The sequence below is a fragment of the Hylobates moloch genome, unplaced genomic scaffold (genome assembly GCF_009828535.3).
Source record: "Hylobates moloch isolate HMO894 unplaced genomic scaffold, HMol_V3 SCAFFOLD_1, whole genome shotgun sequence".
Lineage (NCBI taxonomy): Eukaryota > Metazoa > Chordata > Mammalia > Primates > Hylobatidae > Hylobates > Hylobates moloch.
Genome location: NW_026652276.1, coordinates 52,854,256 through 52,881,456, shown reverse-complemented (window position 1 = coordinate 52,881,456; position 27,201 = coordinate 52,854,256). Strand labels below are relative to the sequence as shown.

General features: G+C 37.7%; 1 protein-coding gene across 1 annotated transcript in view; it reads left to right on the top strand.

The window, feature by feature from the left end:
* The window catches only part of WDR75 (WD repeat domain 75), a 33,959-nt gene extending 15,800 nt beyond the window's left edge, over positions 1–18,159 (top strand). The window contains exons 7-21 of the mRNA XM_032755184.2: positions 1,131–1,250; positions 1,714–1,802; positions 4,879–5,037; positions 6,106–6,165; positions 6,258–6,373; positions 7,473–7,648; positions 8,818–8,975; positions 9,861–10,041; positions 10,874–10,968; positions 11,743–11,838; positions 12,467–12,636; positions 13,213–13,272; positions 16,559–16,705; positions 17,093–17,184; positions 17,589–18,159. Coding sequence (XP_032611075.1) covers positions 1,131–1,250; positions 1,714–1,802; positions 4,879–5,037; positions 6,106–6,165; positions 6,258–6,373; positions 7,473–7,648; positions 8,818–8,975; positions 9,861–10,041; positions 10,874–10,968; positions 11,743–11,838; positions 12,467–12,636; positions 13,213–13,272; positions 16,559–16,705; positions 17,093–17,184; positions 17,589–17,793 — 1,924 coding nt within the window. The 3' untranslated portion in view covers positions 17,794–18,159. The remainder of the gene's footprint in view (positions 1–1,130; positions 1,251–1,713; positions 1,803–4,878; positions 5,038–6,105; positions 6,166–6,257; positions 6,374–7,472; positions 7,649–8,817; positions 8,976–9,860; positions 10,042–10,873; positions 10,969–11,742; positions 11,839–12,466; positions 12,637–13,212; positions 13,273–16,558; positions 16,706–17,092; positions 17,185–17,588) is intronic.
* Positions 18,160–27,201: the final 9,042 nt, after the last annotated feature.

Genomic DNA, 27,201 nt, shown 5'->3' with positions numbered 1-27,201 from the left:
ATTCTTGGAGTCAAAGTTGGATGTAGTTTGACAGGGTTTCACCACATGATTCTCATTGTCATTTTATGGATGTAGGAATGAATGTAGGCTTTGGGATATGTAAGTTTTAATTGGATCAGATTTACTCTATTTGATGCCCACTGCACCTCAATTTAAAACATACTTAAAATGGAGATAATATCTACCTAACAGAGTTGTAATGATGAATAAGGTGACATATTTAGAGCAGCTAGTGCTAAGTATTGAGTAGTTACTATTCGAAAGCAATAACTACCTCTTCCCTTTTACCCTGCCAAGATTGCTTTTTTTTTTTTTTTTGAGACAGAGTCTTGCTCTGTCGCCCAGGCTGGTGCAATGGTGTGTTCTCGGCTCACTATAACCTCCGCCTCCCAGGTTCAAGTGATTGTCCTGTCTCAGCCTCCTGAGTAGCTGGGACTACAGGCATCTGCCACCTGGCTGGCAAATTTTTGTATTTTTAGTGGAGACGGGGTTTCACCATATTGGTCAGGCTGGTCTTGAATTCCTGACCTCAGGTAATCCATCCGCCTCAGCCTCCGAAAGTGCTGGGATTACAGGCGTGAGCCACTGTGCCCAGCCAGTTGCTTTCTTTTTAGTATAATATTGATCCTGACTTCTTCAGAGCCTCAAGATTGACAAGTATTCAGCCAAAGAATAGGAAATAGGCTAGATATTATAACAAGTAGATTGATCCCTTTGGATTTGTCCTTTCTGATGTATTAGCCATTTGTCTCGGATCTAATGTCTCAGGTTTGATTATGTCTCATGCTAAAATGTAGGTTCAGTGAGAAATTTGAACAAGCTTTGCCCAGGCCAAAAAAAAAAAATCACTAAAATCTTTACTTAAATGTCAGTGGCTTCCATAGATAAATTATTATGGTAGAATATTAGTTACATGAAGTTCATATTGTATGTTGATGTATGTTTACAAAACAGAATGCTTGATTCTTGATCAAAATTTTCTTTTTGAAAAAAATCCTGCAGTTATATTTATTGAATTCTGAGCTCTACAATTTTGGTTGCTATTCCTGGGAACTCTCTTTTACTTAACTACGTCACCACTTATCAAGCGACTTTAATAATTAAGAGAATTTGTTTTTTTTTTCTCCTAGGTTTACTTTATCATCATCAAGAAATAAGAAGCATGCTAAGAACAATTTTACATGTGTAGCATGTCACCCAACGGAAGACTGCATCGCATCTGGTCACATGGATGGCAAAATTCGTCTTTGGTCAGTTTACTCATGAAGAGTATGGCGATCATTTATGTACTATTTTACGTTAGTCCTGTAGAACAGGGCTATCTCTGGGTCCAAGGAAACAGCCTCCCTTTCCTTTTTTGTGTGCTTTTCATTTCATACTTACTGTTTTAGAATTTCTAGCCTTGGGCTTATAAAGCGAGTGAAAAATTTTTTGTTGCCTATAATCATTTTATTGAAGAAAACTTTTTGTTTGCCTTTATCCAAAAAGGAAAGACTGACAATAGTGAATATCTAGGAGGGTACCACAGATGGCATATTATTTATAGAAGTCAGTCACTCTGGTTAGAAATAGAAAGTGTGCACATTAAGACCAGAAGCCTTTATATTATGATTTATTATGTTTGGTATATATTATGTTTATTGTATTTGGCATGCCATTATTTTCCTAACTTAAACCTGTGGTCAAAATAAGAGTTTTGTTTTTCTCCAATAGGAGGAATTTTTATGATGATAAGAAATATACGTACACATGTTTACATTGGCACCATGATATGGTTATGGATTTGGCTTTTTCAGTGACAGGTAAGTGCAGGTTTAATTATTAAAATGAACTTTTGAAGTATATGTGTCAAGTGTTTTAATTCACTGTATTTTTAGTTTGGAAGATTTAAAACTGCATGGGCCAAATGAATTCCAAACACTTGTGTATTACCCCTGTATTTTGGGCTTTGCTCAGCACGATATGTTTTAGGTTTTGAAGCCCTTCAAAGTTCTAAAGTGTACATTTGTGATAAAAATCTCTGTTGTTGACATAACCTATTTAAATTATATGACTTTTTGAAGGTATGTCTGTCTACATAACTAAGTGTGTGTGGTCCATAACTGTAGCTTATCAGGTGCAAGTAACTATTCTAACAGTACATCCGTTATCTGATTTAATCATTGATCCTAGGAAATGAGTGGCATGATACTCATTTTACACATAAAGGAAGTAGGATTTGGAGTTGATAATTAACTTGCCTAACATCATGTGGCGAGTAGGTGGGTTTGGACCTGGTTCTGATTTTAGAGCTCTTGTTTTTAACTGTTTGTTACATGGCCTTATTTGACATTAGCTATTTTAAATTAATCTCCATCATTGTTTCATTAAGCTGCATGACTTCTGTCACAGCTTTGTGTAGTGTAGCTATAGCAAGTAAAAATACCTTTAAAGTAAGGTGGTCTTCAACAGAAATACAGGGAAGTACATCTTGTCTTTGTTTACAAAGACCCATGTGGTGAAAGTTATGTCAGTTTATTTGACTGGTCCCATGTGGTGAAAGTTAGGTCAGTTTATTTGACTGGTCCTGTAAGAAAGTTGCTACATACTAGAGAAGATTGTGTGCCTAAAAAACGAGAAGCCAGGAAAAGTGATTTTTCTTTCTGCAAGTCTTCCTGGAGACTGACAGGACAAGTCTTAGATGGTACCATATGCTGTGGTATCCTTAGAGGCTTACTTGGGTTTAATGCCCGGAAGCCCCAGGAAATAGGAGGCACCTTCAACCCACTTATGGTTTGGGGACTAGTGACTAGTGTATGGAGACAACGTAGGCTACTCATTTGTATTCTCTACCCTCCTTCCCACTCCACACCTTCAAAATACTAGTGAGTGCTTGGTATCCATATGTACGTGTCTGTATATGTTCCAGGCAGGGTTTTTTTTTTTTTTAAGACAAGGTCTCACTTTGTCACCCAAGCTGGAGTGCAGTGGCACCATCTTGGCTCACTGCAACCTCGACTTCCTGGGCTCAAGCAGTCCTCCCACCTCAGCCGCCTAAGTAGCTAGGACTACAGGCACGCACCACCAGACCCAGCTAATTATTTGTATTTTTTGTAGAGACGGGGTTTCACCATGTTGCCAGGCTGGTCTCAAACTCCTGACCTCAGGCGATCCCCCCAGCCTCCACCTCCCAAAGTGCTGGGATTACAGGCGTGAGCTACCGTGCCCGGCCGCAATTTGAATTGTTGATGTTATATTTCAAGTAGCATGAATATTTTTAAATGAGAAATAATGGTTACAGTATGTAGTTGTCAGTGAAATGTCCTTACTAACTGTGGGGGTGTGAGTTATTACAAAAAGAAAAAAATAGCTGTGTAAATGTAAAAGAAATACAAATTTTAGTTTTTGAGAACTTTTGAGGCATATATGAACTATATGCACAATGTATCATATATGTGTATATATCAGATTAAACTTCTTAATTTTGTTCTTGCACATCACAACTACATACCTTTAGTCTTCTGTTTAGCTAGATTTTATCAGCTTGCAGCTTTAGAGAATTTGATAAAAACCCCATTGTAAACCAGTGATCTTTAAAATCAGTCGTTTTAGATTCATGAAAGAATGAAAAATGGTTATTTGATGGAATACTTTTGAGAAAACAGTCTGAAACAGTGTCCTATTTATCCATTTATCATTAAGATAGTCTCTTGCAGGCTTTTGTTTTCAAACCATTAGATTTAATTGGCCGCATTTGACTGGTGGCTACTGTGTTGACAATACAGCTGTTGATCAATTTGAGGAGAATTGATGTTTTTATAGTATTGAGCATTTGAATTTGTAATCATAATAAATACTTTTCCACTTTTTAGGTCTTTATATCCATGAGTTAGGATTTTTTTTCTGTATGGTTCTCATATATGTTTTTCACTAGACATTTGATGGTCTTTTGATAGTATTTTTTACTCTATGTTCTAATTGACTTGCTAGTATTTAAAAATAAAATTGATTGTTGTATATTTCTCTTACAATCAGCTAAATTTACTTATTCCATAAGTTTATCTGTAAACTATTTTGGCTATGCCTTGATGTAGTCATGCTGTCTGTGAACATGGAAGTGATTATTTCCTTCTTTCCAATCCTTAAGCCTTTCTGGTTTCATTTCAGTGCACTAGACATCCAGTTAACGTTGAATCAAAATGGTAATAGTATTCTTAATCACAAAGGGAAAGTTTTCAATAGTTTAACTTTTAGTGTGGTGTTTGCTATAGATGTTATCCAAGTACTCTTGATGAGATTCAAAGGGTCCCATCCATTCCTGAGTTTCTGAGAGGTATTATCATGAATGCGTATAGAATTCTGTCATTTGCTTTTTCTGCATCTATTCAAATAATCATGATTTTTTTCCTTTTGTTCTGTAAGTGGGGTTACATTATTTTTCAGCTGTTAAAGTAATCTCATTCTTGCAGTAAACTCTGCGATGACATGATATCCCTTTAATATATCATTGGTATAGTATTTTGCTTAAGAATTTTCATCTGTCGTGAAATTGGCTTGTTTTTTTTATATATATAATATTTTTGGTATAGTATTTAAATGTTTAGAAAAATTTATCAGTGAAGCTATCTTGGCCTAAAAGATGTTTGTTTGTCCAGCTTTTCTAGTTATCAACAGAGGAGTTGGTCAGCAACAAACTAATCAGATATCACTGGAAAAAAAATTCCTGAACCAGTGATCATTTGTCTTCAGAGTATATTAAAAGATATGAAGACACTTTTTATAGCTTTAAATGAGTTTATTTCTCTAGTACGGTAGGAAAAATAAAAGTGTTAATTATATTTTTCTTTCTCTTTTTTCCTCAAAACACTGTCCTTTTAATTTCTTTGAATGGATATGAAGGCACAAGTCTGCTGAGTGGTGGTCGTGAATCTGTACTTGTAGAGTGGCGCAATGCAACAGAGAAGAATAAGGAGTTTCTCCCGCGTTTAGGAGCTACTATTGAACATATCTCAGTCTCTCCTGCCGGAGATTTATTCTGCACTTCTCACTCTGATAATAGTAAGTCTAAATTTTTTATTGTGAGGAAATATATAAACACCATAAATTAGCTAGCATCTGTAGGGAACAGAGAATAAAGAGACCTAAAACTAAGAGTAGCATATGAGATTTAATGAGCCTTCTTTTCCTTGCATTACTCCTCTCTTATCCACCCCTCTCTACCCCCAGGCACCACCAGAATTCAACATTTTTGAGAATTATTTTTATAAAATGGAAGGCTAAGTGTATTTGGTTATTGATGTGCCACTTACATTTTCAAAGTCTTTTAGTATGGGATGACATGGGGAAGTAAAGGGAAGGTTTGGAAGTGGACATTAGTGCTTTCATAAACCTGGCGTTTTCAAAAGAATACTGCAAGATTCTCTTGATACAGTTCTTACCTCGGGGCGAGAGTCCTATAGATTTGATAGAAATAGAGGCAGTCTTGTATTTCTCCAGAACTTTGTTCATCCAGTGACTACTCAGCCTAGACTAGGGTATCCACTTCCTTTTCTTTAAAAAAAGAACAATACTGTGAGCAGCCCATTTAGTGGCATGAAAAAGTTAAACTATCTTTATTAGATATACTCTTTATAGATTTTGCATTAACACTTAAAATGTGTTCATAGGCACAACTGATAAAAACTTAAAGACTCCAACAGAAAAGCCCCTATCCCCACCCCTAGATTTTCCACTAAATCACAAAATATATTCCTGATTTTCTAGTAGTACTCTGAGTTCATTGAACCTACTGGGTTTTGTATTCTGGTATATTTCAGAACGATATAAACTCAGGTGACTCCTTCACCTTGAAACTCTAACCCAGGGGTGTCCAATCTTTTGGCTTCCGTGAGCCACATTGGAAAAAGAATTGTCTTGGGCCAGACATAAAATATACTAACACTAATGATAGCCGACGAGCTAAAAATAATAATAATAATAATAATAATAATAATAATAATAATAATAATATTTTCAGAGAGTTTATGAATTTGTGTTAGGCTGCATAAAAAGCCACCCTGAGCCACAAGTTGGACAAGCTTTCTCTAACCTATTGATATTTAAATACCTATTTTTTTCTACCCACAGAGATAATAATTATTCACCGAAACCTTGAAGCATCTGCAGTAATTCAAGGCCTAGTGAAAGGTATTGCAGAACTCAGTGGATTTGGAATCATGAACATTTTAAAGAGTGCATATTTCTCTTACTTCACCTGTTACTTGTCACTACTTCTGCAGATAGGAGTATCTTCACTGGTTTGATGATTGATCCAAGAACTAAAGCTTTGGTTTTGAATGGAAAACCTGGCCACCTGCAGTTTTATTCTCTCCAGAGTGATAAACAGTTATACAATGTAAGATTTTGATTCATTAGCCTTGAAATTAATGAAAGCTCTTTACAATACCACTGGAGTCAAGCAATTTGTTTAGTAACTTTTAAAACAAGATCCTGTGCATATGTTTTCTTGAACATAATATTATCCGTGGTTACTTAGTTCAGTTGTTCAGAGCCTAATTCCATTGAGGCCACAGTTGCAGATTACATGTAAGCCAGTTGGCACTCCTGTACATGCTGTCTCTGTCTTTTGTTTCAGAATGCCCTCCTATTAGCTATCCCATACATCTGTGCTTTTGAGTCACAAGGATAAAGAAACAAAAATAGGTAGATTGACAATACAAATTTGTATTTGCTTCATGGTGAAACACTATCATATTCACATATTGAAGATAAAATTTTCAGTGTAGATTAGAGAGGAACACTTCCTCCAATCTGATAAGTCTGATCCAGATATCCCACTTTTCTTGTGCGCCACAGTACTCTTTACAGATCTATCATAGCAACTGTGACACTAGCTCTTTCTCACCGTGGCCTTTAGGCCCCTTAAAAAAAGGAAGCATATTAATCTTTTTATGTTTATCTCAACTATAATGCCTGTGAATTGTAAGCATTTAGTACACTTAATAGTAGGCATTTTATTAGTATAGGCAAGGAAATGGGATTTTTTTTAAAACAACCATAAATAAATGCTGGCCTACTTACATTGGCTATCTTTTTTCATTTCTTAAAGATTGTAGGTTTATTTCTGTTCTGCTTGTTTCTAGTGATGGAGAATCTAGCCTTGAGATGATGTAAAGCTGTTTGTTCTTAGAAACAAAAGAAAGCACTACTATAAATTAACGGTTGTGTTGTATCATGTAGTGGGTGTTAGTAATCGCTAATATTCAAGGTCATTGAAGAATAATTACCACCAAATCGATGCTATATAATGTATTCCCTTTTTTAATGGCAATTTTGGTGTCCATAGTAACAATTAGTTCATTTTTACCTTTATTTAAAAATCTATTACTATAGAGTACAGAAGTTGTCTTGGATGTAGTTAATTATCATTTCTTGAATGCTGTAACATTTGTGTATTCATGTTAATAAACATTTTGGTTTTTTTTACTCATCAGTTAGATATTATACAGCAAGAATATATTAATGATTATGGTCTGATCCAAATTGAACTAACAAAGGCTGCGTTTGGCTGCTTTGGTAACTGGCTTGCAACAGTGGAACAGCGGCAAGAAAAGGAAACTGAGCTTGAATTGCAAATGAAACTGTGGATGTATAATAAGAAAACACAAGGGTAATACTATCTGTGTAGCCACTTAATTTCAAAGTATAAAATATTTCACTTCCCATTTTACAGTTTCAATTGTCTTTAAGATGTTTCATCTTGACAAGGTTTAGATTTAGAGATATGAGAGAGGTTTTATTCTAATAAAACCTTTAAGCTTTCTGCTCTGAGAAGGCATTGATGTCCTCTAAGTCATAATGTCATCTCATAATGAAGAAAGAAACCTGGAAAAGTGACACCTCCTCAAGGGCATAATACCAAATTCTAGGCAAATCCAGGATTAGAATCCAAATGTTCCCTTGCTCTTCCGTTAACAGCATACTGCCTTTTGAAAAGAGGGAGTGTAGGTAGAAGTATAGCATAGTATAGTGTAGCATGGAGTTGTGATTAGATAAGGAATCCACTCTCATACTGTGGCTATAATAACCACATATCAAATCTTTGCTGTGTGCCAAGAACTTGGCTTAGAGCTTTGTACCCATTATCTTACTCTTCAAAAGAACACTGTAAGATAAGCCTGTTGTCTATATTTTATAGGTGAAGAAACAGGCCCAGAGAGATTAAGTGGTTGTCCCTAGTCACTGTTGTTATAACTTGTGCTTTTTTAAAATCACAACCCTATGCTGCCTTGATGTTCTTTTAAGAACACAGTCCTAGTTGTCTTTCATTCACAGCATTGCCCTCTAAGCTCGAAACAAGCTTTAAGAAGTCATTTAGGTGACTAAAAATAGTAAATAATGACCAGCCAGTTTGACTAAGTGGTTTCCTGTCTATTTTTCCTTGCCCCAAGTGGGGCGTTTCACGGCCATTCCATTTTTTATTTTCAAAAGTAGGCAGGAATCTGGGTTCTATACAAGTTTCCTGCAGAGTTTGATACAGTAGGCTTTTGAGTATCACTGATTGGTGACCTGTTTTATCCTCATTTTGTACCAATGTAGTAGTGGGTTGACTACTACACATAACGTTCTCTAATGTCACACAAGGGCAAAGGTGATATATTAGAACTCTTTGCATCCTCTGGCCGTTAGAGGTAGAGCACTCAATTGTTTGTCATTCTGTGTGATTATCAGTTGCCTGTTGTTCAAGATGCTATTGTAAAATGTACAGCATGTCAGAAATTCTTATATACATCACTTTGTCCTCATGCAAGAATAAATTTGTGGTTTCCTTCCCGCTAGGTTTATTCTTAACACCAAAATTAACATGCCACACGAAGACTGCATTACAGCTCTCTGTTTCTGTAATGCAGAAAAATCTGAACAGCCCACCTTGGTTACAGCTAGCAAAGATGGTTACTTCAAAGTGTGGATATTAACAGATGACTCTGATATATACAGTAAGTTATTAAATATGTTATGTTTAAAGTGTGCACAATTTTAGGAATTAATTTCTTTTTCTCATGACTTGTATCCATCCTGGGAGGACATTTTCTACTTTATTGAATTCTACAGGATATTGCTTAATTTTAATAGATTTAAGAGATTACATTTTACATGCCTTTTTCCTCAAATCTGTTCCTTTTAAATGGCATTCTTGATTAATCATGTGCTGATTATTCTGTTTTTTTAGGGTAAAGTAAAAGGGGCTTTTACCAAGAGTCCTTTCACTCCTCCACTAGAGGGAAGTCAAGGTCTCCAGGAGAGGGCATAAATTTCAGAACAGTCAGTATTTTGTAGCAATTCTGACTTAAAGAAGTTGTGGGGAACAGGTTTTCTTGTTTTGTGTCTTTGTTTCTTTTTTATTTTATTTGTTATTTGTATGTGTATCTTTGTTTCTTAATCCCTACTGCTTATGTCCCTCCTTTAGCAGTCTCCCTTTAACAGTGGGGGATATATTCCAAGACCCCCCTGCCCCAGTTGATGGCTGAAACTGCAGATAGTACCAAACCCTATATATACTGTTTTTTTCCTATACATGCATACCTGAGATAAAGTTTAATTTGTAAGTTAGGCACAGTAAGAGGTAATAACTAATAATAGAATGATTACAATAATATACTGTAATAAAAGTTAAGTGAATATGTGCATACTCTGTCTCTGCCTTTCTCTCTCTTTCAAAACATCTTTTTATACTATATGCAGCTATTTTCAGACCTCAATTGACCCCTGGAAACTGAAACCACAGAAAGTGAACCCTCAGATAATGGGAAACTATGGGGAACTACTGTAGCATTCTCTAGCATTTACACAATTTCTGAACATTATGGCTTATATTTCCACAGAAAAAGCTGTTGGCTGGACCTGTGATTTTGTTGGTAGTTATCATAAGTATCAAGCAACTAACTGTTGTTTCTCCGAAGATGGTTCTTTACTAGCAGTTGGTTTTGAGGAAATAGTCACAATATGGGATTCTGTAACATGGGAACTTAAATGTACATTTTGCCAACGAGCTGGGAAAATAAGGTAGGTAGATCTTTGGGAAGTATGTAGTACTATTTTTTAACTTATTTAAACAAGTCTTAAAACTTTAGTAGTCATTTATGCCCTCTCCAAAAGTAGCCTAAAGGTCCGTGGGGCAAGCAGCTAATCAGAATGCTGGAAAGCCAAAAATTCTGAGTCCACAAACTGTGCCAACATTTCTGAAATTCAGGTTAACATTTAACTCTTGGCCTACATATTTTTTCTTTAGAATACTTTCATGGATGTGCTGAATGGTAACAGAAGCTATACATAAGCCTCAGGGGATCCAAACCTTCTTATTTTCTGTGTATTCCCATAAAAACCGTGCTATGCGCCAACCTCATTGTTTCCAAGAGGCGCAGGGGAAAGTAGCAGCAGCATTTTCAGGTCCTGCTTCAGGTAGTTGGGCCTGAGGACAGAATCAGATGCCTAATGAGATCGTCTCTAATTCCTAGCATGTCTGATTCTGAATTTACTTTGTAAAACTTTCTTCACAATTGAAATTGCAAGTTTTCTTCTTCTCGGTAAATAGGATTTTTGTCAGATGACTGTACATTTCATGTATCTTTTCTCTGTTACATGTTAATTGGTATACTGCACAGTGTGTTAAAGAATTGGTCATCCGATCTGTTTTCCTAAAGAAATAGCTAAATAAACCCTTCCTTTTGTACTCTTTAGACACTTTTTTCTTCAGGATAATTATAAACAAAAACATATGTGTCTATATAAAAATCTGCATTACATAGAACTAATACAGTCACTGGAAGCCTGCAGTTCTTTGTAACTGAATTTGCTAGAACTGACTGTTGATAACTTCCTTGTGGTTTTAATCTAGGCATCTTTGCTTTGGGAGATTGACATGTTCAAAGTATCTACTTGGTGCTACTGAAAATGGCATTCTTTGCTGTTGGAATCTGCTGAGCTGTGCATGTAAGATATTTTTTACTCTAAAGTGATCTGGCAAAGCGCATAGGGAGTTGACATTAAACTTTGGCATTTAAGGACTTAGGGATCATATCATCAGGTCTGTACTTGGAATAGTCAGTTTTTTACATGACATATGATGCCACCAAAATTTGGAATACTGGGCCTGTAATAGACATTATTTATTAACTGCATAATTGTTGGTAAGTCAGCTTCCATTATCCTTACCTTTTTCTACTGTTTTCAATGTGTGTGACTTTCTGATGCCTTCCATATTCCCCATCCTCATAACAATTTGAATAATGTTTTCTGCTCATTTTTAATGCTTACTAATCTGCATGATCCCTGACAGCTTAAATTCAAATGTAGTCTATCACAGTTCTAACAAATGTGAACTTAGTGGCATTTTACCCATCTGAGTGTATGTTTGGAAGGCATGGTAGTTGCTTATTAATGAATGTGTATGGTAACTTTTTTCAGTATTCTTTACAGTTAACTCTGGTTAACATACTGTCCACATTTAGCAGCATCAGAAAAGCGCTAGACATAAATTTCAATGAAATAATAATCTTTTCATAGTTTGTACAAGGAGCGCTACAGTTCCAGTATGTTTTTCTTTCGGCCTGTCACTTTAATGCAGCCTTCTACAGATCATTTCGGTGTGTCTCCATGTGTGTTAGTTGGAAGCATAAGATTCCTCTTCCTAAGAATAAGAGAAGTTTTTTAAAGCTTTTGGTAAATCTTTCCTTAGAAGTGAATCACCTTTTTTTTTCCCCTCAGTGGAGTGGAATGCAAAATTAAATGTTAGAGTTATGGAACCTGATCCTAATTCAGAGAATATTGCTGCAATCTCTCAGTCTTCAGTGGGTTCAGACTGTAAGTACAAACCACACTTTGTAGTAAGAGAACATCTATGACCTATGTTTTCTTAATATAATTTGAGTCAAACTGGCCCTTCAAATCAGATGTTAATTGGAAGCCATTTTGCTTGAGGCACGGCCCTTCTTTGCTCCAACACTGTCATTGTGTGCGTCCATACTTAGTTCTAGGAGAGCTCCAATATATTTCTTATTTTTCCACAAGCCAATTCGTACTCAGTCTTTAAAACTCAAGAGATTTCACCACTTTGACATATTTCCAACTGCCCCGAGAAGCTTTAATTGGTCATCCTCTATGTTCTTGAAGCAGTTTCTACATACCTCATTTCTAGTACTTACAGACAAAATACTACTGTAATAATATTTTGGTTTCTGTCTTCTGCAGTAGGCCCTGGCCTCTGGAGCAGGAATTGTTTCTCTTTTTCATCCTCATAGCCCTCATTCCTAACCTGCCTGGCCCATAGTAGGCACACAGTAGATACCTCTTGAATCAAAGCCTAAAACAGTCATGACTTGGGCCAGTTACTCAATGGGGTGAGTCCCAGGATTAGTGTGATCTGCCAGTCTGAGGCTAGAACTAACCTTTTCAGGCTGAATGTTATTGTCTTTTTGTTTTTTCCCTCTAGTGTTTGTATTTAAACCTAGTGAGCCAAGGCCATTGTATATTCAAAAGGGTATCTCCAGAGAGGAAGTCCAGTGGGGAGTGTTTGTTCCACGAGATGTCCCTGAATCCTTCACCTCAGAAGCTTACCAGTGGCTAAATAGATCCCAGTTTTACTTCCTAACAAAATCACAGGTAACTGCCTCCCTCAAAAAAGGCAATCACTTTGTACATGGAATTTTAGACTAATAGGCCATGACTATTGGTGTGAGTTTGTTTCTAGGTGAAATAGCTTCACTAAAGGATTATTTCCCAAAAAATTATCTAATGTGCTCAGTACAGCAGTATTATTAATGTAAATGTATTACCGTTTTACCCCACACCTTTGAGGTTCCTTAGGTATTGCTTGCATTAGCTCTGTGACAGCAAAAAAGCAGAAGACAACTAAAATACTTCAAATTGCATGATTCTTTTTTCTTTTTTCTTTTTTTTTTTTCAGTGTTTGATTTGCAGTTTTTAAAATGGTGGCTTGAGTTTGGTCTGTCAGTTACATTTTTTATTCATTACCATTTCTTAAGTATCTCTCAGACATAATCTTGTAACTCTCATAGTGGTTATTAAATAGGTTTAAATCATTTATTCCTTTTCCATTGTCAGATATATATATCAAAAGGAAAAATTTGACCTTCTCATTTTTTAACACCCTGTAACACCTTGTTTAGATTTGCACTCTACAGTTTGTCTTTTGCATCATTAATTCTCTCTTTTCAGAGTTTATTGACATTCAGTACAAAGTCTCCAGAAGAAAAACTCACACCAACAAGCAAACAGGTATGTTTTAGCCATTCATAGCAGGATGCATTGCCTCCCTAAAAGGATACAATTACCTTTTAGAAGTCAGCTATGAAAAAAATATTTCACTTGGCCCTAAAAAAGAATTAAAAGCCATATACTTATAAACTGATACGTGTCTCTTGAAAGTTTTAGTGCTCTTTTAAAATTATTTTAATTTATAATACCAGTAATATATGCTTCTGATTTAAACAGTCAAATATTTTTACAAGGCTCTTCAGAAAAAACTTCTCCAACACCACTACCATTACCCACAATCACTCTCAAATCTTTTAGCTGAAGTTTTTATTTAACTCTGGATCTCTAAGAAATCTCTAAGAAATGTTTGTATTTCTAATTATAGGTTTTTCAGATTTAGGTATTATCTGTTAACTCTGATCTACTGAAGCTGAATTTTTAGCCGTTTTTCACATCAGCACTCCCTGCATATACACAACACACACTTTCCCTACTTGTCCCCCAATTTTCCCCATATGGGTAAATGTTAAATTGTTTAGTTCAGTAGTCATTGTCATAGCTGTGTTAACACAATTCATAGCCAAGCCATGTAGTAATAGGCAGATTGTTTTTCCTTTTGTGACCAAGTTTTTATTTTCTCTGGAGTTAATGATTGCCTTGTTTTTTCATTTGCTTAGTTTTCTATTCTCATGTAATTCAACCCCAAATTCTGCTCAAGTTGTGTAAGTCTTCTCTCAGTGTTTTCAGATGTGTTAGGTATTCTTTCAAGTCATAAAGGATTATTTCCAAGAGCCTTCTGACTGTGTTCAGTCTGGACTGATTGCCCTGGAAACCTGCTACACAGTAGTCATCCTAGGATCTATATTCACCATCATTTTGGGGATTTGTTTGACCTCTACTCTATTAGTGGCATAGTTTTTCTCTTTCTTTGGTCACCCCCCTGTTTTGGTGAAGCATTCTTTTAGTGCATTGGAGGTCAATTTAAGACCTTGCATGTTTGGAAATGTTTTTATTCTCTTTCACTTGATTATTATAAAGTTGTAGGTTGAAAATCATTCTCTCAGAACTTTGACATTATTGTCCTATTATTTTATAATTTCCAGTATTACTAGAAGTCCAATACCATTCTTATTCTTGTTCCTTTATCTGTAACTTGGCTTGTTTATTTTCCTTTAATACTCATTGGATTAATTCAATAATTTTTGTTAATTATTTACTGTATGCCAGGGACCATTGTAGACACTTGGGATACAGTAGTGAGAAAAGTAGTCAAGTCTCTAAACTCGCAGTGTTCACAGTCCACCAGAAGATAGAGACAGTAAACAACATGCGTTAAGTAAAATATGGAGTAGAGAAGGCAGTAAGAATTGTGATGGGGTAGAGGATAGACGAAAAGATGGCATGCATGGGATACAGCTTGTAATTTTAAACAGGGTAGGCCTTATTGAAAAGATTCTGACTTTTTCTCTGAGTTACATATAGGGCCCCTTGGAGAGTTTTGCATAGAGAACTAAGGAGGAGCTAATTACTTCTTTCTCTATTCTTTTTCTAGAACTCCTATTATTTAGTGCTGGACTTTCTAGAATGGTTCTCTATTATTCTTATTGTTTTGCCTATTTTTTGTTTGTTTTCTGGAAGATTTCCTCATCTTTATCATCAAATCTTTTTCTTTTTCATGGTCTGTTTCCATCAAATTTTTGTTTTTGTTTTTGGTTTGTCTTGGTTGCTGCCTTTCATCTAGAGGTTTTCATCAGAGTCTGATGATTCTGGGCTGTCTTTGGATTTGAAAGTGGGTTAAAAAGCCACTTGGAAGTTCTCTGCCTGTGCAGAACTTATCCCCTGGCTTCCACTGTCTGAGCTAATTTATTGAGACAATCTCAAATGTCATTACAATTGACCTTGAACGATGTAGAGATTGAAAACCTATATATAACTTTTGACTTCCCGAAACTTAACCTGAAGCCTTACTGATAACAGTTATTTGTATTATATGTATTATATACTGTATTCTTACAATAAAATAAGCTAGAGAAAAAAAAAGTTAAGAAAATCATAAGGAGGCCGGGCACAGTGGTTCTTGCCTGTAATCCCACACTTTGGGAGGCCAAGGCAGGTAGATCACTTGAGGTCAGGAGTTCGAGACCAGCCTGGCCAACATGGCAAAACCCCATCTTTACTAAAAATACAAACATTAGCCAAGCACGTTGGTGCACGCCTGTAATCCCACCTACTCGGGGGCTGCGGCAGGAGAATCACTTGAACCTAGGAGGTGGAGGTTGTGGTGAGCCTGGGTCACACCACTGCACTCCAGCCTGGGTGACAGAACAAGACTCCATCTCAAAAAAAAAAAAAATTATAAGGAAGAGAAAAATATATTTATTCATTAAGTGGAAATAGATCATCACAAAGGTCTTCATCCTCATCTTCACATAGAGTAGGTAAGGAAGAGAAGGGGTTGATCTTGCCAACTCAGGTCTGGCAGAAATAGAAGAGACTCCACATAGACGTGTTATTCGAACCCTTGTTATTCCAAGGTCAGCTGTATCTTTAGGTCTTACTTAGGCTGGTCAAATTAACCATATAAAATTCTTATGCGTTCTTGCCTAAAGGATTCAGACCTACCTGTCAGTGTTCTGAGAACCCCCTACATGAAGTACAACTGCCTAGATATGAAGATACCACCACCACCACCACCGCTATCCATACCTAGCCTAAAGATGTAGAGCCCTCTGCTGGGGCTGAGGAGGAGCTGTGGGGTGCTTTCTAAATAGACTTTCCACCAGCCCATCTGGTTTGTCTAGTCCCATTTTCACCCCACATCCAGAGTTACTATTATTACCAACTCCTGAGCATTTGCAAGATTCTGTAGTATGAACTGGGATGCTTCTTGGCTTTCCCTACAGCCAGCTTAGAATTGTGCTTTCTCGGGTCTACTAAGTTCAATACCATCCTTCAGCCTGCTCTCCAGCATCCAACATGTTACTGTTAAGGCCTTTTCCCTCATTTTCTATCATTGTGAGTATGTGCTCTTTGAAAACCCTTTTGCTGTCATTTTTGTGGGATTTGGTGAAGAAGCAGTGGTAAATGCATGTATTATTCTGTCATCTAAGTGTCCACTGTTAGCTCTTCTCGTAAGTGGGATGCTAGGCCTCAGCTGCTTTCTCAAACGAGAGAATCATACTAGCTGGATAATTTGTAAAATTCCTTTCATCCTAGACTTTTTATGATTCTGTAGTACTTACTGTTAAGTCAAACACAGTTCTTCCTTTTTTCTGAAATAATTTCTCTTTGTCTTAAATCCTTATAGCTGCTAGCAGAAGAAAGTCTTCCCACAACCCCATTTTATTTCATATTGGGAAAACACAGGCAACAGCAGGATGAAAAACCAAATGAAACTTTAGAGAATGAGCTGGTACAACTACCCTTAACAGAAAACATACCCGCAATTAGTGAGGTAAGTAATTATGAAAACAAACCATGTGAAGCAGATTAAATGCACTTAAAGCACCTGAAATTGGAGTTTTGACACAGTCAATCTGTAATTTGTTTGCTGTACAACTTTAATACCCAAACTAAATAACTAACAACAAACTGAATAACTTAACCTTGTGATCTGGGATTGTTTTGTCCTGGACCGGGGGTAGGGATGGGGTGGTTGTTGGCATAAATGTAGGAAGGTAGAAATGTATTTTTCTTTGGTTTGGCTTTTGTATAGGGAAAGCCTTTTCATGTTTCACTCTTGGCATTTACAATAAAAGGGACTCCGTGAGGACACTGTAGGAACAGACTGTGGTGGAGGATAAGCTTTTTAATTGCAACCCTGTTTTCTGTTTGACTCCAGCTTCTTCACACTCCAGCCCATGTCCTGCCATCTGCTGCTTTCCTGTGCTCCATGTTTGTAAATTCATTGCTGCTGTCTAAAGAGACTAAGAGGTAAAGCAGTTCTTAAGACAGGTTTAGATACTCTCTTTTGGGAAACAGGATCGTTTGTGTTTATCCTTTTTTAGAGTATTCTTCCACCGTATTTGTTTTTATTTCATAAGCTTTAAAATAGATTTAAAGGCTATAGGATTATTAAGTCAAGTAAAATACATTGAAAATAAGTTTCAAAAAAGATCTTTTATGTGTGTGTTTTAAGGACTTGGTACATAATTTAAAATTACATTTTTGTAAATTCACCTGCTCTTTTATAAATAACCCATAATTTTTAAAGTGTACTTAGTAACAAAATTCTTCATTTACTTTGTATGATTATATTTCTACATAGGTGTCAAATTAGAAAGTTACTGTTTAGAAACATTTAATAGTGTTTATATTTTATTCTGTTATTGTTAAAGTGCTAAGGAAATTCCTGAAGATGTAGATATGGAAGAAGAAAAAGAAAGTGAAGATTCAGAGGAAGAAAATGATTTTACCGAAAAGGTCCAGGATACAAGTAACACGGGTTTAGGAGAAGACGTTATACATCAGTTGTCAAAATCTGAAGAAAAAGAACTGAGAAAATTTAGGAAAATAGACTACAGCTGGATAGCTGCCCTTTAGGCCTTGGAGATGGGGAGGATCCTTGGACTTTGTGTTTTTGATTGTATGTTGATATTCCAAAAACATCTATTTTAATGTTATTTCTGTTCTAAAAATAAGATAATAAATATTAACAAGCTTTGCTTTTTTAAAAAACTGATAATATGAACATGTATTTGCATCATGCTTTACAGTTACTGGATCATTGATATACCACATCATCTCATTTTTTTATTTTGAGTCACACATCAGCCTTATAAAACAAGTAGGTATTTTCTTCACAGGTGATACAGCAGAACTGAGACTTGAACTGTACAGCATATGTCCCCTTAGCTGCGGTTTGGAGATACAAAAAATTTTGAAAATTAAAAGGCTTTGTTGACATAATTGTTTTAAGTTTAACACTGAAATTCATTTGGTGGCCAAATGTGACCTGAGCTGGAGTGAGGTTTCTTTAGTCCTGATTTATTCCTCTTAGTGTATTTATTTCTCGCAGAGAAATTTAGAGACGAGTTGATTATGTGGTGTTCCACAAACCTCACTGAGGATATTATATAATAATATGGGCTGCCTAAAATTCTGAATTCAGATCATCTGACCCAAAGTCCCGTTGCTAGTAGAAAATGATCCAGGTCCCCTGTTTTATGTTAAAGCAGTGAAGCTGCTACATCTTAACCACCTAGCATTTTGAGTTTTCCACTTCCCTAATGTACTTTTGTAAAATTTATATTTAGAAGTTAGCACAAAAACAAAGCGTTTGTAAGGGCACGTCTCAATGAATGTTCACAAAACTTGCTGCAAATGGCTTTTTAGTTTGTGCTATAGACCAGATGTTTGTTGTGCCCCCCTAAAATTCAAATGTTGGAATCTAATCCTCGGTGTGGTATTTGGAGATGGGGCCTTTGGGAGATCATTAGGTCATGAGACTGGAGGCTTTGTGAATAGGATAAATGCTGTTATAAAAGAGATCCTGGAGAGCTTCTTTGCCCCTTGAACACGTGGGGATACAGCAAGAAGAAAACCATCTGTGAATTATTAAGTGGGGCCTCACCAAACAGCAAATCTGGTGCCTTTTTGTTAGACTTTCTGACTTCTGGAACTGAGACATAAGTTTCTGTTTATAAGCCGGTCTGTAGGTAGCATCCTAAACAGACAAAGTGTTTTTAAATCACTATTTATGTAAAATCTTAACATTTTTTTTTTCAAGTCCCCAACCCCCACCTCAGACTCCTAAGTAGCTGGGACTACAGGCACTCACCACCACACCTGACTATTTTTTAAATTTTTTGTAGAGATGTCTTGCTATGTTACCCAGGCTGGTCTCGAACTCTTTGGCCTCAAGTGATCCTCCGACCTTGGCTACATTTTTTAAAAATAAGCTACATTGAGATTTGAGATGTAACTCACAAACCATACCATTCATGCATTTAAAGAGGATAATTTAGTGGGTTTTAATACATTCAGGGTTGCACACCATCACCACAATCCATTTTAGAACATTTTCATCACCCCAAAACTAGCCATTTCCCTCAACCTCCCTCACCTCACCAACAATGCAACAACAACTCATCCTATCTCTGTAAATTTGCCTATTCTGGGCATTTCATGTAAATGGACTCATACAATATGTGATCTTTTGTAACTGGCTGCTTTCATTTAGCATCCATGTTGTAGATATATCAGTACTCCATTCCTTTTTATTTTCACTTTTGTGAGTATACCTATGAGTGGAATTACTGGGTTATTTGGTAACTATGTTTGACCTTTTGAAGAACCACCAGACCTTACATATCAGCTGCAGCATTTTACATTATTTACATTATGGCACATAAATTGCCCCACAGTCATCCATTAAATTGAGTCCCCTTCCACTGGTGGTGGGATGGAAGGTGGAAATTAAAAAAAAAAAAAATTGAGATCCCTTTCAGGGGTGCTTTTGTTGTTTTAAGTCTATTTTTTTAGAGTAGTTTTAGGTCAAGAAAATTGAAAGTACGGAGATTTCCCGTATATCCTCTTTCCCAACGCATGCAATAGCCTACCCCATTATCAATATCTGGTGCAGCAGAGTGTTACAATCGAAGAACCTACCTCAACTCATCATAATCACCCAAAGTCTAATTTGAATTAGGGTTCAGTCTTGGTGTAATTCTATGGGTTTATGCAATATATAATAATATGTATCCATCAGTATAGTATTACACGAGTATTTTCACTGCCATCAAAATGCAGTGTTCGTTTTTGAGGCCAGTCTTTGAGGTTTGTTCTGATCCCAGGAGGACCCATTTTAGCTGTCTCTTTCCTTGTTTTCTTTGTTTCTGGCAAACTAGCTGGTTTATGGTTTAGCTTGTTGTTCTAATGGAGCTACCAGCCTCCTCTTAATTGCTTACACCAAAATCCCCATTGTTTTTGAGGCTTATGTCAGAACTGTATTCTTATGGATTGCCTCTTGCCCCTGGGCAAGATCTCTGAGCCACTGCTCCAGAACCATGGGTAAGCACAAAGGCCCAGTTCTCTCAAGAGTGACACCTCTGCTTTACAAACTGGGCAGAGGCAGTAGCCTACAAGCAAGCTGGGGCAGTGGCGACCAGAGCTCCTGTATTCTTAGCCTACCATCCTTGGAGTAGAGGCTCCACTCTGTGAGTAGGGGCTTGGTGAAGGAAGAGAGATTCCAACCTCTGGCCTGGAATTTAGTCTCTGCAACAGAGTTGGAGGCAGCGAGAAATGTTCACAGCTGAGGGGAGAGGAAGCTGCTCTGTCTTTTTGGCCACGGCTGCCCAGAATGGAGTTTCTATCATGCTGGCTGAGTTGAGGAGGAAGGAGAGCTTTGTGACTTGAGTGTCACTGTTCTTGCCACCAAGATTTATTAGAATTTCTTGAATAAATGTTTCTTCATTTGCTATATACCCTTAAAACAATTTCTGAAGACTTTATTTATTTATTTTTGAGACAGAGTCTCCCTCTGTTGCCCAGGCTGGAGTACAGTGGCGCAATCTCGGCTCACTGCCACCTCCGCCTCCCAGGTTCAAGCGGTTCTTCTGCCTCAGTCTCCCGAGTATCTGGGACTACAGGCACCAGCCACCACACCCGGCTAATTTTGTATTTTTAGTAGAGATGGGGTTTCACCATGTCGGCAAGGCTGGTGTCGAACTCCTAACCTCAAGTGATCCGCCCACCTGGGCCTCCCAAAGTGCTGGGATTACAGGCCTCAGCCACTGTGCCCAGCCAATTTCTGGAGACTTTAAATGGCTAGGGTTTTTAAAGTAACTTTTACTGATTACAGTTGTTCTGAGGAGCAGGTCCATGGATCTCAAACTGCCATTGAAGTAGACCTCTCAAGTCTCAGTTTATATTTTCTTCTTTGCCTCTTCTTTTTTTTCCCTTTTTTTCTTGTTTCTTTCTGTACACAATTTGTTGAAAAAAATCAGGTTTGCCCTGTGAGTTCCTCACTGATTTTGCAGATTGCTTTCATGGCTTTTAACATGACCGTCTGTATATTGGTAGTTGTATCTAGAGTAGCACTATGCAATAGAACTATAATGCAAGTCCTATGTATAACTTTAAATTCTCTAATAGTTACAATAAAAAAGTAAAAATAACCAAATGAAATTAATGTTAATGATACATTTTCTAAAACCCTACAATAAATGATATGTTTTAATAAATTCCATGTATCTAAAACATTTCAACCTATAACCAAGTTTCAAATGATTTATTGGGATATTTTATGTTGTTTTCCATACTACCTTCAAAACTCAGTGTATATTTTATACTTAGAGCACATTTCCATTTGAACTAGCCACATTGCCAGTACTCAATTAGCTACCTGCACCTAGTGGCTGTGGTTTTGGACAGAACAAATCTGGAAGCTTGATCAGATTTACTTGGAAATTTTAAGTAAAACAAGAAAGATTGTGTCAACATTAATTTTGATCTTTTCAGCTTCTCCCTCTTCCTTTAGGAGAGTGGGGCATATTAACATAATTACAAATAAATTTTATTATTATTTTGCCCTATGCAGACACTGACGTGGTACTTCCAAGTGCAAGAAATATTTATTTTTTGCAGTTGTACATGAAAGATTTTATACTTTCAAATCAAATTACTTAAATTCAAGACATGTCTTTTTAAAATAGTGGTTACTATATAACCTGAAAAATCACTGTGTAAGTGTGGACTTAATTACTTTTTCTAAAACTTTGATCACTCTTACACCAAAATGTTGCCAGGAAAGATTATTTTAATTCCTCCTTCAATATTAACAGTTCTTTTTTCAAAGAATACTATACAAATAATAGGGAAATGGCTGCTTGATTTCTTAAAACCTGGACTTTCATCTAGCTGTTCTATAATGCTGTCCCTCAGTTCCTTTCCTACTGGAAACTGGTCCGGTCATAGAAGATGAATCCATAAAGACTACTCACCTTCTATCCTTCCTCATTGTTCATTTCATTTATCTATCAAGACATGAACTGCTACACTTGGTGCTATCGCTGGTATGTCCATAATGAAAGGCACAGCCTATAATTCAGGAAATATATAATCTCAACTTCACTGGGGAATGGACCGCATGTTAATCACCAACTATGTGCTATGCATTTCACACACATCATACTTTGTCTATAATATCATGTGTCAGGTGTTACCCCAATTTAACATATGAGGAAACTGGTTTCAGAGAGATTAAGTAAATCCTATTTAGGTCACTGAGCTATCAGGTGGGGCTAAAACAGGACCTCTGCCTATCAAATCCCAAATCTTAGGCACTTCTAGAATAACATATTGTCTACCAGACACTTAAAGCAGCTAATTAGCATTACAGAGGGATCTATAATTGGGGAGGAATTATGATAAGAATCAAAATAGCCCAGATCTAGAGCTAATCTCAGCTGTAAATGAGCTAGCTAGCTCTGTGACCTGGCTATAATCCTTTAAACTGTCTGAGCTTAAATCCCCTCATCAGTAAAATGTGCTCTTGCCCATGCAAATGGTTTTGTTTACCTGACTAATATTATATTGCACACATAGAAAATGTGTATAAATTTTGAATATTGTACAAGATTATACACTTGAATATATATGAAATTTTAATGAAAAGTCTACTAATTGAATGCATATTGATTAAAATAGCTTCGTTGTTAATGTGCTGAAACAACATTCCTCTTTGGTTTTTTTCTCCTATCACAGACTAGCACCCAATATAGAAATGATAGAATATGTTGAAATGTTGTCGATAATGTGTTTTAAATAATTTCAGTTCTTTGTACTATGACTATAATGGAGCCTTTAACAGAAACCTATTAACATAACTATCTGGTTAAAACTAACTAAATCTTGTAAATAGCACCAATTTTTCTTTGAAGCTGCTCTATCTGACCTACTACTTCTAGAAATTGTGCTTCCTCTGTTAGTTGTGTTTCTCGATAGCAACAAAAATGACAAAATCACCTTAAGACACCAAAGTCATAATTCTGTCACCACACAATCTTCATAGAAATGGGAAAAACCTGGGAAGGATTTTGGATCCCAGGTAGCTTATTTATTCCTGATGAATACCTTTGAGATTAAAACAAAATAGAAATGAAAGTAACTGGGATTTGATAGTAGTATACTATGACAACAGGAGGTGAGTAGACTAGAATGAAAATGAACCACTCACAGATGCACAGAGATGCAGTCAATGATTATGTTGCTCAAATTGCTTTGTTTTTCAAAAACCATGAGCAAACCACTTAATCTCTGAAATCTCTGAGTCTCAGTTCCTTCATCTAAATTGCAGAATTAGACAAAATGACCCTTCCAGCTCTGATATTCTGTGACATCAAAACTTAGATACCAGAATATTGCAGCATAGGCCCCACATCCCATCCCATGCCTCAAAATGCCAAGAAACTGGTCTTGCAAGTATTACATTTTTGGTGCATGTATATAAATAGGTGGAGAGATGGCTATCTTAGTTTTCCATCTTCAGGCATGACATACCCCTGGCTTAGAAACTCCCTGGGAGATCAGAGCACTTGGTTCACAAAATGCAATAATCAGACATGAAAGTGCCCCAGTTCCTGTCATTGTTTTGTTGAGTTTTGATAATCCTTGTTACTCAGTGGTTGTCTACTTTAACGGAAGGATGAATATAAGTGTTCTGAAAACAAGCACTTTAAATGCAAATATTGATATTATGCTCTAGCTCACATAGGAATGTAAGTTAAATTCGTATTCTTTCGGAAATGCCTGTCTGCAATTGTGAAATTGAGTCCACTAGCCCAGCTCAATTTGGTGTCTCTGCTAGAAAGAGCACTGGTCTAGGAGTCAGAAGATTACTGGCTCCAGTTCTGCCTCTGCCTAGATTTGAACCTCTCAAGTTATTTGAGGTCTTATGGTTTTAATCTCTACGAAGCCTGGGTTTCATTAGATGGTCTTCTGAGCCCCTTTGTTGACTCTCAAACTGTGATTCTCCAAAATGCCCAGAACTCTGTTAGCCCTATCCAAAAATACATGTAGGGCCTTGCTACTTAATTGCAACCTTGGTGCTGGACAGAAGAGAAAAGACTACATTTCTGAATAAGAGAGAAGATCCTGCACTAACGAAAGAAGGCTTGAGGTATCCTTTGCCTGAATCTCTTTAGACTTTACCCCAGAGAATAGGCTTGGAGTCAGAACTCCCATTAGCAACATCTCCAGAGAAACTATGAGCTAAGTATTTAATACAGCTCCCAGGGGTAGGCTGCCCCCACAGGGCTTAATAAAACATGGAATAAGGGAGCAGGCTGTAGGACACACAAGGAGCTCTCCTATTTGTTGAATGAAGATGGCCATAGAATGAACAAGATAAGAGCAGCTAGGTTTGTTAAACTCAACAGTCAAGGTGAAATGAAGGGCCAACGCTTTATACGCAAATCTTTTTCCCAGGCTCCAAGTACCCCCTTAAGCCACTGAAGAGTGATATATTCTGCAACATGAGCAAGGATTTCATGAATTTTAGGCAGTGAAGGGATTTTTGGAACCACCAACTAAGTATGTCTGACTTCATTCCACTCCATCCCTCTGGTATGTCCAACCTGTGTAACACTCTTATCTCATCCCCCTAATTCATGACCTTGGCAGAAAATATCCTCTTGACTATATAAAACAAGCTAAAGGGAACACTGAACACCACAAGATATACCACATACGTCCAGGTCTTTTAGACAAAGGGGCAGAGAGAAGCATCACTGGCTACTGAAAACTGAACAACTCAGAGAACACATCTTTGTTGGTATGTGCCAGAATTGGGAATATCTTGAGACAAGGACAAGAAATTCCTGTGTTATATTTGCCTTTGCCTTCTTCCTGACTCATCTAACTTCCTCTTTTAGTGGGAAACTGGACTACTCTGAAAATGTCTGCTTGTTTTTGGAGAATATCTACAGCAGAAGAAATTTGCACAGCTATCACTCGGTCCACATTTACTCTTCAGTATGTTATGGAATTTACCCCCAGGGTGCTTTTGGAGTGCAAAGAAAATGTAGCTCAACCCCACCTCAGCCACAGTGGCTCTGCTGACTTACTGGGAAAAACACTCAAACTTCCATGGACATCCCTTTCCTCATCAGTGAAGCGAGAGGAGGCTGAGGCACCTCAGGGGCCTTCCAACTCGGATAGTCCTTGATTGCAAGTGTACTACGTAATACTTTTTGTAATGAAGAGAGTAATTAATGCATTGATGATAATTCATTGTAGAATATGGTAATAGAATAGAGAATCTTATTATGTTGCACAAAATTTTTTATACAACTAAAAAGGGAGGCATGGACATCTTCTCCCGGCATAGAACTGCAGTGACACCCACGTAGAACCGGCTCTAGTGGTGCTCAAGCCTGGTTTTATGTATGTTGGGGGTGAGGTCGGGGGGTAGGCTAGACATGAACAACTTATGGCAGAGATTACTGCAAGTTTCTTAAGGGCCCAAGAGGTATAATAATAACATAATAATTATGAGAATATCAAATGTCTTTCTAAAGCTCATCATGTGCCATTTAGTCCACACCTTAAGATGCATGTGAAAATGCAGTTTTGTAATATCTAGTTTGCAGAGTAAGACACTGAGACCCAGGAAGGTTTGGTGAATTGCCCAGGGTCACAGCACTAGTAAATGGATGAGCCAATGCTCCAGCTCAATTTGGCTCTAGCACTCATTCCTTAGCCACTGTGGTCCCCAAAATCAGCGAGAGGGCTTCCTCACCACCACCCTCAGGCCTCCTACAAGTGCAGCACCCCCGGTCTGGAACATTCCCATTCTGATGAGGCTGGGGGAAGGGGGGTCTCTGCCCCACCTGGCCTCGGGCCATCGTTGAATGATGTCTGCCTACGCCACCATCCCCACCCACTGGAGGCCGTTTGGTCTCCTTTGTACCTCCTCTCAATCTTACCACAGCCTCAGCTGCTCTGCAGATCCCAGGCATCATCCTGAAGCTGCTCAGGTGGGTGAATGAAAGCCTGGACTCTTCCTCTGTGGAAGGTGAATGCCTGCCTGGGCAACAGCACTGCTGCCATCTCAGCTGGTGTGAAAAGGGCTGTGGGTGTGTGCCTGGTACAGAGCACCATTCAAATGCAGTGCAGGCCTTGTTGCCGGTGCTGCCCAAGAAGCTGCAGGCTGCCTATACCCTGTATCACCACCCTCCCTGTGGCACTGCTGGACCAGCTGGGCTGCCTCTGCACAGCCTGACACAATACCTGTGTGGAGGACAAGGAGTCCATGGACTCACCTGGTGCTCATCTCCGGATTACCTTCCTCATCCCGGAACTGACTCTGATCCCTTCCTGCTGGATGGCCCTCATCGTCATCTGGGGCTTGAAGTCCCAGATTACTTGCTCCTTATGTAAACAAAATGTTTCCAGGGGCCAGATAGCCTCACACGGCTCAGCTTTTATGGTCTAGAGATATCTCCCAGGCCTGTGTTTCATCCTGAGACAGCACTATCATCTTCCTGGCCCCTCAGGGCTTAATTTAGCAACTGTATTTGTCAGGGTTCTCTAAAGGTAGACTAACTCAGGGACCTTGTCTGTATTATTTGGCTCTCTGAAGGATATAAGAGAAATCACACAATCAGTTCAAATAGGAGCAGTTTTTTTGTTGTTGTTATGTTTGTTTGTTTTTTTTTGAGACGGAGTCTTGCTCTGTCACCAGGCTGGAGTGCAATGTGCAGTCTAGGCTCACTGCAACCTCTGCCTCCCGAGTTCAAGTGATTCTCCTGCCTCAGCCTCCCAAATAGCTGGGACTACAGGTGTGTGCCACCACACCCAGCTAATTTTTGTATTTTTAGTAGAGACGGGGTTTCACCATGTTGGCCAGGCTGGTCTCAAACCCCTGACCTCGTGATCCACCTGCCTCGGCCTCCCAAAGTGCTGGGATTACAGGCATGAGCCACTGGGCCAGCCCAGATTGGAGCAGTT